We start from the raw sequence: 13,181 nt of genomic DNA on the forward strand, positions 1-13,181 counted from the left end.
CATCATTTTCAGAGCTCGCATGGTATCTGTGTAGGGTCTCACAGAATTACAGTAAGAATCGGCTACCAATCGACCTGATATTTGAAGTGTTCAGTTGCAACTGCTGGGAGAAGGACATACCGTGCCATCCGCAGTCTCAAAAACTGTTTTGGGTCTGCTGACGTTATGACAGGTGTGTTAGGTGCTGGTCCCCGGTAAATTCTCTCTTGCATTTGTACCATTTTAGCTCTAGATGTAATCTCAGGTTGATGTGGTAGGTGGAACTCTCTCTTGTCTGGATAATGCCTGTGTATGAATTGAGGGTTGTCGTCAGAGTAATGAACAGCTTCAGCAGACTGTGATGACCTCCGCGGGATAACACAATAGCTCTCACTAGCATGTGTTTTTTCTAACCTGGGTGATTCTGCCTTGTCAGCTGCTCACACTGGACAGATATGTGATGGAAAACATCCCCAGAACATGCTGAAGGCTCTCTCTGGGTAACTGATGAATGCTGGCTGTGTGTCGGTTGGGGGTTCTTAGTTCTTAGTAGAGGCTGACACTGGGGTCACGGAGCGGTGAGGAGTCTCTATTCCTGTGGTGATCTGCTAGATCTCCTGCTTTAATGTAGCATTCCTTGAGGCCTTGTAGTGCAGACAGGATATCGGGTAGGATGTGGAAATGTCGCTCACCACTGTCTCTCTTCACGTCTTTCACACATAGACTTAATGTCACTTAATGTCAGATAGCTGTTGAGCTTGAAGTTGAAACTCATCCTTCTCTGATTGTGTATCTGTCTCTTGCCATTCATCTTGAAAAAGCAGATCCAGATGTGCAGCTGGTACTGCTCTCTTCACATAGCCTGATCTAGGGATTTGATAATCTGCCAAATGTTTATGTGGCCTTATTTGTCGTCGAGGGCGAACACAGGAGGATCTGGCTTGGAATTGTATGTCATCTCTCTGCTGTGATTCACCAATCTGGCTCGAAGGACCATTTGAAATATAGGAAGTTCGGAAGTGCATTATTTGGATGGGTGTGAAACACACCAGGCAGTCAGTTAGGACTGAATGAGCCAACTCTTAACTGAAGAGGCACCAAGCAATGTCTAGGTTCTCTTTAGTTTACTGGAGAATTTTGAGTATAAATGTGTGGTTCTGCAATAATTAAACAAGAAAATAAATTCTGATATATACATACAGGTGTTACACAAATATAAACACATCCATTTGAATAATGAAACACTAATCAAATGAACATAGCAATGACATTAAGTATTCTGAACAGGTCTTAGTGTTAATTATTTGAATGTCCACAATAGAGTGCTATTAACACGTGAATGCAGCTTAACCATGCATAAATTAATAAAAGCAAGCAACAAACATGATAATCGTTTTAATCGTTATGATAATAATCATCTCCAAATAGCCGTACATACAGCAATAATGGTGTGCAATAAACATCTCGTACTGAATCGGAACGTAGTAAAACTTAGAAATACACTTAATAGGAAGATTAATGCAGTCAGGATGGTAATCGACAGCTCTTATGAACTGGAAAAAATGGACGATTTTTCACAGAAAATATAATCTAAACTCAGTTTTCCACATGCACGCACACAGTAACCCAATATAAATCACAACTTAATGGCAATTCAGTGTGGATTTATAAGTATTAAAAGTCTGAAAATGGCGGACTTTCCACTCTCACACAAGTGACGCAGCTGATGTCCACTTCTTCAGAAGCACGGGATGATGTGGTAGCATCGAACACTCTGATTGGTTGGGATTATCCGGGACATTCAAGAATATTTGGGCCTTTTGTACAAACACAGCTCATTGGCATTAAAAGGAACCTGCACTGAAACCACTCACTCAAAAACAGAGCTGTTTTTGATGGTAAAAATTGTCTCTACAATTGAGAAATTTTATCTAAAGAATGTTATAGACTTTTTATTAAGACCCCAAAGAGTCATAACAACTTGTGGAAAATGGGCATGCGATGACCCCTTTAAAATGTGAGTCTCAAGGTATCCTTTACGCAGGAAACACTTTCCACACTGAGAGCAGGTTCAGTTCAGTTCATTTCATTTATTTCCCAAAGGCAATTTGGTTGCAGCAATCAAAAATTTCACATAAACAACGAAAAAACACAATACATTTCCTTCCTGAAAAATTATTACATCAATGTTTTGTCCACATTAAATAACCTTAGTTTCCACAAGCAACACAATCTTTGCCGCCTCCTCTTACACAAAACCTCAGTAATGGGAGAGAATTAAAATGTGTTATCAAACACAGTAGGGGTGGTCCGATTGTTAAGGCCGGGCATACACTGTGCGATTTTCATCCGATTTTGAGCTGAATTCTGACTCGTGCGATTCTTTTCTGGGTTGGTCCGATTTTCAGCATTTTCATGCGTCGTTTGTCGTGCAGTGTACAAGAGGAAACGAGAGGCAATTAACCTCTCCTGACCGGCAATCGGTTGGTCGGATGTATTTCTAACATGTCAGAAAATTTGGTCACCTCTGGTGAGATAGCGCACTGTTGTAGCTATGAACCGATTTTCCACGTATCCCTCACTGCGCATGCATGACACCATAAACGAAACCATGGTGACACGGTGTGTAGCGTGGACTGAAGTGATGGAGGGAAAACTTGTGGAGTTATGGCAAATAAAAATAAAAAAGAGGGAAGAAAACGCCTGCTTACCTCCAGTTCACGTTGCAAAATGGATAAACCTTTGGCCACGGCCTCCGAGCCACCTGCGCATCTTGATATGTCTACGCCCTTTTTTTTTTTTTCTTTTTTGACGTTTCAGCACACAGAATTGCGCATATCACCAAAGCAGTGCGTTTATCCCGGGAAAGCATGGTTATTCAGAAACCGCCACAAACATCTGGGTTCTGAGGGATCTCATGTGTTGATTCAGTTGATTCCTCACGTATAGTGTGAGCAGTCAAATCACAACTCAACGATCGGACCGTACAGTGAGCGCATAAATATCTTGAGCTTTGGCTTTATATCGCAAGCGATCTACTCGTACAGTGTGAGTTGGTACCTTGCCGAAATCGCACAGTGTATGCCCGCCTTTAGGCACATCTTGTCAATAAAGCCGGTTCTCTAATCAGCGGTAAATTCCATCAGGTGCGCGATTTCACAAAGAGCAGCTGTTACTACACAGAGCCATTGTTAACTGAAAAGATAAATAAATAAACTCTGAAAATGAATGTGGATTTGATCCTCGATCGGCATTAAACACTCTCAATACATAATCCATTAATGCTTGTTTGCTTATACTAAATAGATTTCATCCAAGAGTTAAAATCAATAGTCATCTCCTTAGTTTTAGAAACATTAAATGCAAAATATGTAAGATTACAATATCCCAAAACCACTAGAAGTGTTATATATTTTGCTGACTTGTGTACTTGCATCATCCCGAATGTTTCAAAGAAAGTTTAAAACTAGTTACACGGACAGTGGCCATAGTCTCATTGTGACACCTTACTTCATTTACCCTCCATTTCTGGTTTTGTTTGGTAGAAAACATGGAAACAACAAAGACGCTTTAATGTTGTGTGTTTTAATAGACTGGTGATGACCGCACAGAGTAGCATTATAACAGGACTTTCAAACGTATCTAGAATGAGAAAACAGTGCTGCATTTCTCTCATTCGCACGACTGTAAGCAGCAGATATGATCAACTGTGGCTTAATAAAAGCTTTCAAGCTATATGTGTGTCACGTTTGTTCGTTGGCCTTGTTTCACTTAGACGGCTTGTTTTGAATATACTCCCTCCAGCAGTGAAAAATTACATATTGTGCCTTTACAGTATTTTTCAAGAAAGCATTCTGACACCACATAATGAAATCAAACCACAGGGCCAAACATGGAGTCCTCCTCACTCAATAAGCTAACGATTATGGAATTATAGAATGCCTATTTCTAAAACTGCTTTTACAGTCTTTGTGTACAAGATAAATAATAAGGGGGAGAGGACACATCCTTGAGGTGATCCAGTTGACGTTAGTCATTCAGAAAAAACAGTCATTTACTTTAAATCCCCAAGGTGAAAGGGTTTTATGAAGAGTGGGTTACCAAATGAACCATGCAATGTCCTTTCTGTGTAAAAGTTTTTCCAAACTGAGAGCAGGTGAAAGACTTTTACCCAGTATGAATAAACATGTGCCTCTTAAGGCTTGATTTATGTGTAAAACACTTTCCACACTGAGAGCAGCAGAAAGGACTTTCTGAAGTGTGAGTTACCAAATGAGTCTTAAGGTCTTGTTTCAGTCTAAAACTCTTTCCACACTGAGAGCAGCTGAAAGACTTTATCCCAGCATGAATTAACATGTGCCTATTAAGATTACGGTTACATATGAAACGCTTTCCACAATGAGAGCAGCTGAAAGGCTTTATTCCAGTATGAACTGACATGTGGTTCTTAAGGCCTACTTTAGATATAAAACTCTTTCCACACTGAGAGCAGATGAAAGGCTTTATTCCAGAATGAATAAACATGTGATCCTTTAAGGATACTTTCCGTATAAAACTCTTTCCACACTGAGAGCAGCTGAAAGGCTTTATCCCAGTATGAATTAACATGTGCTTCTCAAGGCTTTCTTTGCGTGTAAATGTGTTTCCACACTGAGAGCAACTGAAAGGCTTTATTCCAGTATGAATAAACATGTGATCCTTTAAGCTAGCTTTCAGTGTAAAACTCTTTCCACACTGAGAGCAGCTGAAAGGCTTTATTCCAGTATGAATTAACATGTGCTTCTCAAGGCTTTCTTTGCGTGTAAAAGTGTTTCCACACTGAGAGCAGCTGAAAGGCTTTATTCCAATATGAATAAAGAAGTGATCCTTTAAGCTAACTTTCCGTGTAAAACTCTTTCCACAGTGAGAGCAGATGAAAGGTTTTATTCCAGTATGAATAAACATGTGATCCTGTAAGCTAGCTTTCCGTGTAAAACTCTTTCCACACTGAGAGCAGATGAAAGGCCTCTTGACTCCTGTTTTTTTAATGCCGCAACTCACTGATTTTTCTCCATTGACATCATGATCTTTCTGATCCTGATATTTCTCCTCCACCTCATTCAGATCTTGCCTTTCTTCTTTCATTAGGCCTATAAAAAAGAATGAAAAACAAATGGTAAATTTAAAAAATAAGAGGATAAAATATTTGTGTACAAAAACGATATCAAAACTGTCCTTTGTTAACAGTGTGCAATGAAAATAACTAAAAACACTGCATTATGCTGACAGGTCAATAGATGGTGATATCACTTTGTAGAGAAACACTACACACTGACAGCTCCAGCAAACAAGGTTTGTTTTTTGATCACTTTCTTTAATTTAACAATTTAAACATATTCATATCACTGGGAGAAACAATGTTAGTTTGGTCACTGATTCACACATGTATAAACACTTGAGACAAATAAAATCTGACTGAACTCGAATAATTGCACATCACAGATCACTGATTGGGTCTATCTCACGAATCTGTTGAAACGCCATGGCACTAATTATTTTAAATATTAGACATGCAATCTAATAACATAAAAACAAAAGAAAATACTGTTCTCTACCTTACACACAGAGTAATTTTGCATTTTATGCTGAAATTCTCATCACCACAATGTGTCTATCTATGTCTGAACTCAGACTTAAACAAATTAGAATTAAAATATTCTGAAATATTCTGACTGATGAACTCATCCTCCGCAACATTTTTGGAGAGCCATTTATACACTTTTTTTTTCCTTTGTTTTTTAAGATAAATCTTGATTTTAAATTATGCAACACGTGGCAGGACCTTCAAAATAGCACCTGCAGGTAGGCAGATCTCTTCATGTTGTTAAAGTTAAAAATTCTCTTGTCAGAAAGTGTACGCGACAAATTGATATCATTGCTGAAACGGGTAGTTTTACACATTTTGAAAAATGTTACATTCAAAAATTTCATATACTTCATTGATGTCTGATTAAATACATTGAGTAAAAAATGGCTACATTTTTGTTTTAAAACTTGATCTGCATTCAAAACACCCACTAAAAGAGTTGCGCGATAACATGCATCATCACTACAACACACCCTTTATGGCATTAGTTCTGGCTTTTGTTCACACAGGACTCATTCTGGGACTGAACCTAGATGGTATGGGGTTGCAGGAGTGCATGTGACATGGGCAGCTTACACATCTGGAAAGGCACCATCAATGCTGAAAGGTGTATCCAAGTTCTAGAACAACATATGCTCCCATCCAGACGTAGTCTCTTTCAGGGAAGACATTGCATTTTCCAACATGACAAAACCAGACCACATACAGCATCAATTACAACATCATGGCTGCATAGAAGAAGGATCCGGGTACTGAAATGGCCAGCCTGCAGTCCAGATCTTTCACCCATAGAAAACAGTTGGCATATCCTAAAGAGGAAGATGCGACAAAGTCCTTTGACATTTGAGCAACTAGAAGCCTGTATTAGACAAGAATGGGACAACATTCCTATTCCTAAATAGGGATGGGTATCGTTAAGGTTTTAACGGTATTACTACTCTTACCGATACTGCTTAACGGTCCGGTACTTTAACGGTATTCTTATCGGTACTTTGTGTTGTGTTAGGCAGTCGAAAACTTTGCATTTCTCTGTCTGCACATAATGCACTTTTGAAAAATGCTTTGACAGATTGCTTGTGTTTCCACCCTTACATGCAAAAATTTTGTTGCACTTACGACAACCAGCATTATCTGCATCAACTCTAGTGAAGTATAACCACACTTTGGAATGTTTTGCTGTCTCCCCCATCATCACTCTTTGTATTAAGCAGGAGTTTTTGTACTCTAAGGGGCCGTTTTCCACGCGTCTAAAAACGCTAGGCGCGCCGCTTGCAGTTGCACTGCTACATACAGCGATCAGCTGTTCCTTCATCTTGGCTGAGCTTCAACGTTGTTACGGAAAAGGTGAGGAAGTTACATGACCTGCTGTGCACTTGCGGCATTCTGAAAAATGAGCTTGTCAGACCGCGTGCGTGTCGCGACCGCGTCGCTTCCATTATGAGCGTGCATACCACGCACCTGCATTTGAAATAACGAACTTGAGCGCGCAAAAGACGCGATATGTGAACAGCCCCTTCGTGTGTGTGTGCGCCGTGCTCGTTCTTGTTGTGTGTTTGTGACTGACAGACAGCCTCCGCGGCGAGTATGAGTGATCTCGCAGATCTCACAGACAAATGTCTTAATATCGCAAATTAGAAATGTTTGGTAAGATAAAATGTGACGATAACATCAATAAGCAAATCTCTTCGCCATCGTCACTCTTTATTACTAAGCGAGAGTTTTCATACTGTTATGTCTGTGGGTGTGCCCCGCTCGTTGTGGTGTGTGTGTGTGTGTGTGTGCGTGTGTGTGTGTGTGTGTGACTGACAGACAGCCTCTGCGGCGCGCATGAGCGATCTCGCAGATCTCACAGACAAACATCTTAATGTGATCGAACATTAGAAATGTTTGGTGAGATAAAATGTGCACGATAACATTATCAAGCAAAAATACATAGTAGCCTACATTATTTTTTTCCCCTCCAGTACCGAAAGCAGAACCGGTACGGTCAGAACTTACCGATACTACAGTCTTTCATAATTTAGCCCCGGGGCCAGTTTAATACCGGGTTTCGGTACCCATCCCTATTCCTAAACTTGAGCAACTTGTCTCCTCAGTCCCCAGATGTTTGCAGACTGTTATAAAAAGAAGAGGGGATGCCACACAGTGGTAAACATGGCCTTGTCCCAACTTTTTGGAGATGTGTTGATGCCAGGAAATTTAAAATCTTATTTTTTCCATTAATATTATATATTTTTTCAGTTTAAACATTTAAATGTCATCTATGCTGTATTCTGAATAAAATATTGAAATTTTAAACTTATTATTTGATTACTTCCACATTGCATTCGGTTTTTATTCACAATTTCTACAGTGTCCCAACTTTTTTGGGATCGGGTTTGTACATTCCTAGTGACAAGACTGACTTCAAACAGGTGAAAGTTTGCCAATAATCACCCTTTCTGTACATAAAGTACATAATTATCAAATACAATTACTGTAATTTACCTAAAGGTTTTTTTTTTTTTTTTTTGGTTGCTGTACATTCGTAGTGACCAGACTGATTTACTAAAGGTTACATTTTCACAGTAACACCTTTACTGCTTGTATAGCACACAAATATTTTCATAAAAAACTAATTTATCAAAATTCACCTAATTCTCTTTTTTCATGTGCTAAAGGTTGTAGTACTCTTAGTGGCTTTTGATTCTACAGCAAATTATTTATATTCATATTTATTCATTTATTATTTATTTATTTGGTGTATACTGGTATATATGGTTTATGAAATGTGTATAATGTCATGGGTACTACAACATAAATATGGTTTATGAGGACAGCTCCTGTGTGCCAGTAAAACAAAAGGCTTAAAAAAAAAGTAGATTAGACGTTTTAAACCCAATCTCTGAAATCGTCAGATGATCGCTTACACATCAAGCGCTGCTTTAGCACATCAAAGCTTTCTCTGGTTTAAATTTGTTGCTACCATACACTTAGGATGTTTTTAAATAATATTTAAATGTTAAATACCCACGCTGGTTTCTACTACGAGCGTAAAAAATATATTCAGTCTCCCAGGCTCGGAGTTCAATACAGTTTCTTGATTTTGAAAAAGCAAAAATAAAGTTTAATTAAAGTAATAATTAAATCTCCTCAGTGTCAGTGCAGTTACATTTCAATAACCATTTTAAAACATGGATTTAAGACAATGTAATGATAGTTAACGTCTTATTTTTGCATAAAGGATTTGTGTATGTACCAAAAATATTATTTAAAGATGAACGCAGAATAAACACCAACCTCCTTGTTTTTCATGTTTTATCCTCCTGGCTCCTCGGGTTTTATTCTCTGGGTTTTTGGCTCCTCGCGTTTTATTCTCAAGGTTTCTGGCTACTCGCGTTTTATTCTCTCGGTTTCTGGTTATTCTACTGGTTTCTGGCTCCTCTGGTTTTATTCTCCGGGTTTCTGGCTCAGGTTTTATTCTCCGGGTTTCTGGCTCCTCGGGTTTTATTCTCCGGGTTTCTGGCTTCTCAGGTTTTATTCTCCGGGTTTCTGGCTTCTCAGGTTTTATTCTCCGGGTTTCTGGCTCCTTGCGGTTTATTCTCCAGGTTTCTGGCTCCTCACGGTTTATTCTCCAGGTTTCTGGCTCCTCACGGTTTATTCTCCAGGTTTCTGGCTCCTCGTGGCTTATTCTCCGGGTTTCTTGCTCTTCGGGTTTTATTCGCCGGGTTTCTGGCTCCTCGGGTTTCATTCTCCAGGTTTCTGGCTCCTTGGGTTTTATTTCCGGGGTCTCTGGCTCCTCTTGGTTTATTCTCCGGGTTTCTGGCTCCTCTGGTTTTATTCGCCGGGTTTCTGGCTCCTCTGGTTTTATTCTCCAGGTTTCTGGCTCCTCGTGTTTTATTCTCCAGGTTTCTGGTTCACTCGTGTTCTCTTTACTCTCCTCTTTAACAAACATCATCTTCACAGCAGCAGATCTCAGTTCAGATGATACTCCTCCAAATATTCCTGCTTTTCATCAAAACGTAGTCACTACTGTGAGGATGACAATATTACAGTTATTACATTTACATTTAGTCATTTAGCCGATGCTTTTATCCAAAGCGACTTACAATTGCTATACATGTCAGATGTCACACGCCTCTGGAGCAACTAGGGGTTAAGTGTCTTGCTCAGGGACACATTGGTGTCTCACAGTGGATTCGAACCCGTGTCTCTCACACCAAAGGCATGTGTCTTTATCCACTCTGCCCACAGCACGCTTGATTGGAGAGAGGAGAGAAGAAAAAAAAGTGATGTGTCATACAGCCAAGTATGGTGACCCGACAGCTGTGTCCCAAAGTTGAGTGTACACACTTCAAAGGCCGCGGACTTGGAAGACCAGGTCTCCGAAGTTCACGAAGGGCCCTTCGAAGTGCGTGAGATGGTTTGCTGGAGGTTCCCGATTAGCCAGAAACTAAGCCTTTTTTTTTTTTTTTTTTTGCACATGCCTACCTGAAGGGTTAATTGTCCCAGCTAGTGATCATCTGTAAAAATAAATTTGACCTCTTCCCAAAACTGTGATAAAAAGGTAAAAAAAAAAAAATATATCCATTCCACTATCACTTTTAATATTGAAAAATTTGTTTGTTTTTCCCCCCAAATCAGTAACATTTATGAACTTGCCTTGGCAATTAAAGAGTTACAATCTTGGATTTTTTTTTAAACATTTGGTAGTTTTGATCAGACCTACATGTATTATTAAGATACCATTTGAATAGCCTATTATTTGGGAAATATAGTAAATATATATAACATTTGCCATCAATTTAAGAAAACACAAACAACTTAGCAAATGGTGATAATGTTTGTTAATGAAAGAGATTTATTTAAAGAGAGCACGGGACAAATTTACATTTAAAGTAGCAGCGCTACTCGTGAACGAGTCATTATCTGGCTCGGCTCAATGTTCATCTTCAATTCTCTCTTCACAGCAATTCAGTCAGTGTGCTGTTTGAGTAAATGAATTACACCGGGATATTGGTTTGTTTGAACTCAGAGGGAGTGTCAGCCACATTAAAAAAAAGTTAACAGCTTAAGTCATTTGTGGATTAATGCGTATTAGAGATTTCGAACCGTTTAAAACTATTCAGTTCGATTTGGTGAACTGAATGATTCGTTCGCGAACTGGATATCACAAACTGCTTTGTTTTGAATTCTCTCACACAACAGACACGGAAGAGAAGACAATGCTGAATAAAGTCGGCGTTTTTGCTATTTTTGGACCAAAATGTAGGGGTACTCCGATCGGCCGTAAATCCACTTCATTTTCAGCGTTTATTTTCTCTATAGAGCTTGGGAAATTACGTCACTGCTCATTGCATTCTGGGTAGTCGCAGCCATTTTTTGGGGCACGCTTATCAGTAAAAGTGAAAGTGACATGACATACAGATCAAGTGTAAGATTACATATAAAGAAAAACTCAACAAGGAAGCAAAGATGCGGTATTTAGAAAAAAATCAAGACAATCAACGAACTCAATCTGCACGAACACAAAGAGTGGTTGGATGATCTTAAAGAGCTGCCACTCGTAACCTTCCCCAATGTGTTTTCTAACCTTGTTTGTAGTGTCAGAGCGTACACCTCTGATCAGTTTAAAAAATGATAAATCTCTCGAGTCTCACCTGCAATTTACAAATGGATGGGTGCAGAACCTACACATTTTCCGCGTCAAAGAGCGAGTTACACTGCCCCTTCACTTTTTAATATGCATTATTGTAAACTGTACAAATTAACCTCAGTGTGTTATGATGCACAAATAAAGATATACAGAATTGATCAATTTTGTCGTTTATTACTGTAACAGGTGGTATGCAATATGCATAACACTGATAATGCAGGAGATGTGGTTCATGCATAGGTAACATTTAATGTAAGTCTGTCAAATCGATTAATCACATCCAAAAAAAAAGTTGTTTCTATAACGTACATTTCTATATATATAACGTACATTTCTATATATATATATATATATATATATATATATATATATAAAAATGCACATACATACGTGTGTATATCAGACCAAAGGGACAATCCTTCTTTTCCTTCTTACTGCTGCTAACCAAGCTATGTGACGCCGCTTTGTTAACGGAGACCTGAGATCAAGGTGCGGTTTTCCAGCAGGAAAGCTGAAAAATCGCACTCCATTCAAATTATTTTTCCATGCCGGTCATGAGTACGAGTATGGTAGTTAATTACACAACAAGGTTTTACCATTGTATCTTATTTTTTAGCTGTAGAGAGCAAACAAAACAGTCTATTATCAATCCAATACAATACATACAGCAGCGTCCGTGTCCTAAAGTCCCAGAATGCATTGCGTTGCTGACGTCATGTTCCCAAGCTCTATACAGCTGACATTTTGCCAATACTTCTTAAGAACACCGTTAGTGCCACGCTCAACTATTTACCTCAATCACCGTCTTTAAACAAGTGCACTAACTTTCCAATTGTTGCAGCTCACATGAAGTAAGTTGGTTTTCATTTACTACAACCTTGTAAAAATCATTAATGTCAAAGAACGACTGGGCATTGTTTACGTTGGAATTTGCAGACGGTCCCTTAAACAATGCGAATATCCATAGATATACATAACTTGAAAATAACTTTATTGCACAAACAGATTTGAAATGCCTAAGAAAAATGATATCAATGAAATCGCAGATGCAATAATTGATATTGGTTCGCATTCATTCTCCTCACAGATCACGAGACTAACAGCAACATAAACATGAAATCGCTGTTCTTAATGAACTCCGTGTGTTTTCCTCACATAGAGCTACTTACTGCCTTCTGCTGCTCTAAATGTCTTAAGTCAGAAAACACACAAACAGCTTACTAGATGACACAAACACAAACAAGACAGAAATGAGCTCGTGTACTGTTCAAACATACAGTGTAAAGTGTGTTTTCCTGTTGTTTAAAGATGAGAAATACCATGAACTGCTCCCCTCTCCTCAGAAGATCGCTGCAGCTGCGTCCGAAAGATTTGAGGACTCTTAGTTCACGGTTTCTGCTGAAAGTTATTTGTTCCTTAGCTCTCACTGAATCCAGGACTGCAGCCGTTGAGCTCAAGTAGAAAAAAAAAGAGGAGTTTCTTCTTTTTTTATTTAATAGCGGACTGCAACCAAGATTAAGGTGCATACCGCCACCTACTGTACTGGAGTATGTATAATCATGTCATTTTACAATTTCAGATTGTATTCCACAACCCTGAGTCTTTTAAAAATTTAAATAGTGCCTTCCTCGTAATTCTTGATTCCTCCCCCTTTCCTTCTAGTCCCAGTATCCCTACCAGATTCCACTCCCGCCCTGTCTCCTGAACCTTATCTTTAAACTCCCGTCTTTCCACCTCATTCAATTCACCGTAAAATATTACATGTTCAACATTTCCTTTAACCCCACAGTTTTCACAGTTCTCACTATTCCTTTTCCCCATTAAAAATAATGTGCCATTCAGCCCTGTGTGATCCACTCTCAATCTTGTCATTACAATTTCCTCTCTCCTGGTCTTTTCCATGTAATTCTTTATACTGACAGTTTTTTGTATTTTATAATA

At 38.9% G+C, this 13,181-nt stretch overlaps 1 protein-coding gene and 1 long non-coding RNA gene across 3 annotated transcripts; both read right to left on the bottom strand.

Annotated features, from left to right (window-relative positions):
• Positions 1 to 3,549: 3,549 nt before the first annotated feature.
• Positions 3,550 to 9,159, bottom strand: LOC113075550 (gastrula zinc finger protein XlCGF8.2DB-like). The gene is made up of 2 exons (XM_026248235.1): positions 8,885 to 9,159; positions 3,550 to 5,108 (listed from the first exon to the last, which is right to left on the bottom strand). The coding sequence occupies exon 2, from the start codon at positions 5,101 to 5,103 to the stop codon at positions 4,147 to 4,149; it is 957 nt and encodes a 318-aa protein (XP_026104020.1). The 5' UTR covers positions 5,104 to 5,108; positions 8,885 to 9,159; the 3' UTR covers positions 3,550 to 4,146.
• Positions 9,160 to 9,197: 38 nt separating this feature from the next.
• LOC113075552 (uncharacterized) lies at positions 9,198 to 12,725 on the bottom strand. Of its 2 annotated transcripts, none has more exons than XR_003280976.1 (3): positions 12,518 to 12,725; positions 9,694 to 9,842; positions 9,198 to 9,616 (listed from the first exon to the last, which is right to left on the bottom strand). It is a non-coding gene; the product is annotated as an uncharacterized LOC113075552 (long non-coding RNA). The 2 variants fall into 2 exon arrangements; XR_003280977.1 differs by having other exon boundaries at positions 12,560 to 12,723.
• Positions 12,726 to 13,181: the final 456 nt, after the last annotated feature.

Source organism: Carassius auratus, unplaced genomic scaffold, assembly GCF_003368295.1.
Source record: "Carassius auratus strain Wakin unplaced genomic scaffold, ASM336829v1 scaf_tig00017159, whole genome shotgun sequence".
Taxonomy (NCBI): Eukaryota; Metazoa; Chordata; class Actinopteri; order Cypriniformes; family Cyprinidae; genus Carassius; species Carassius auratus.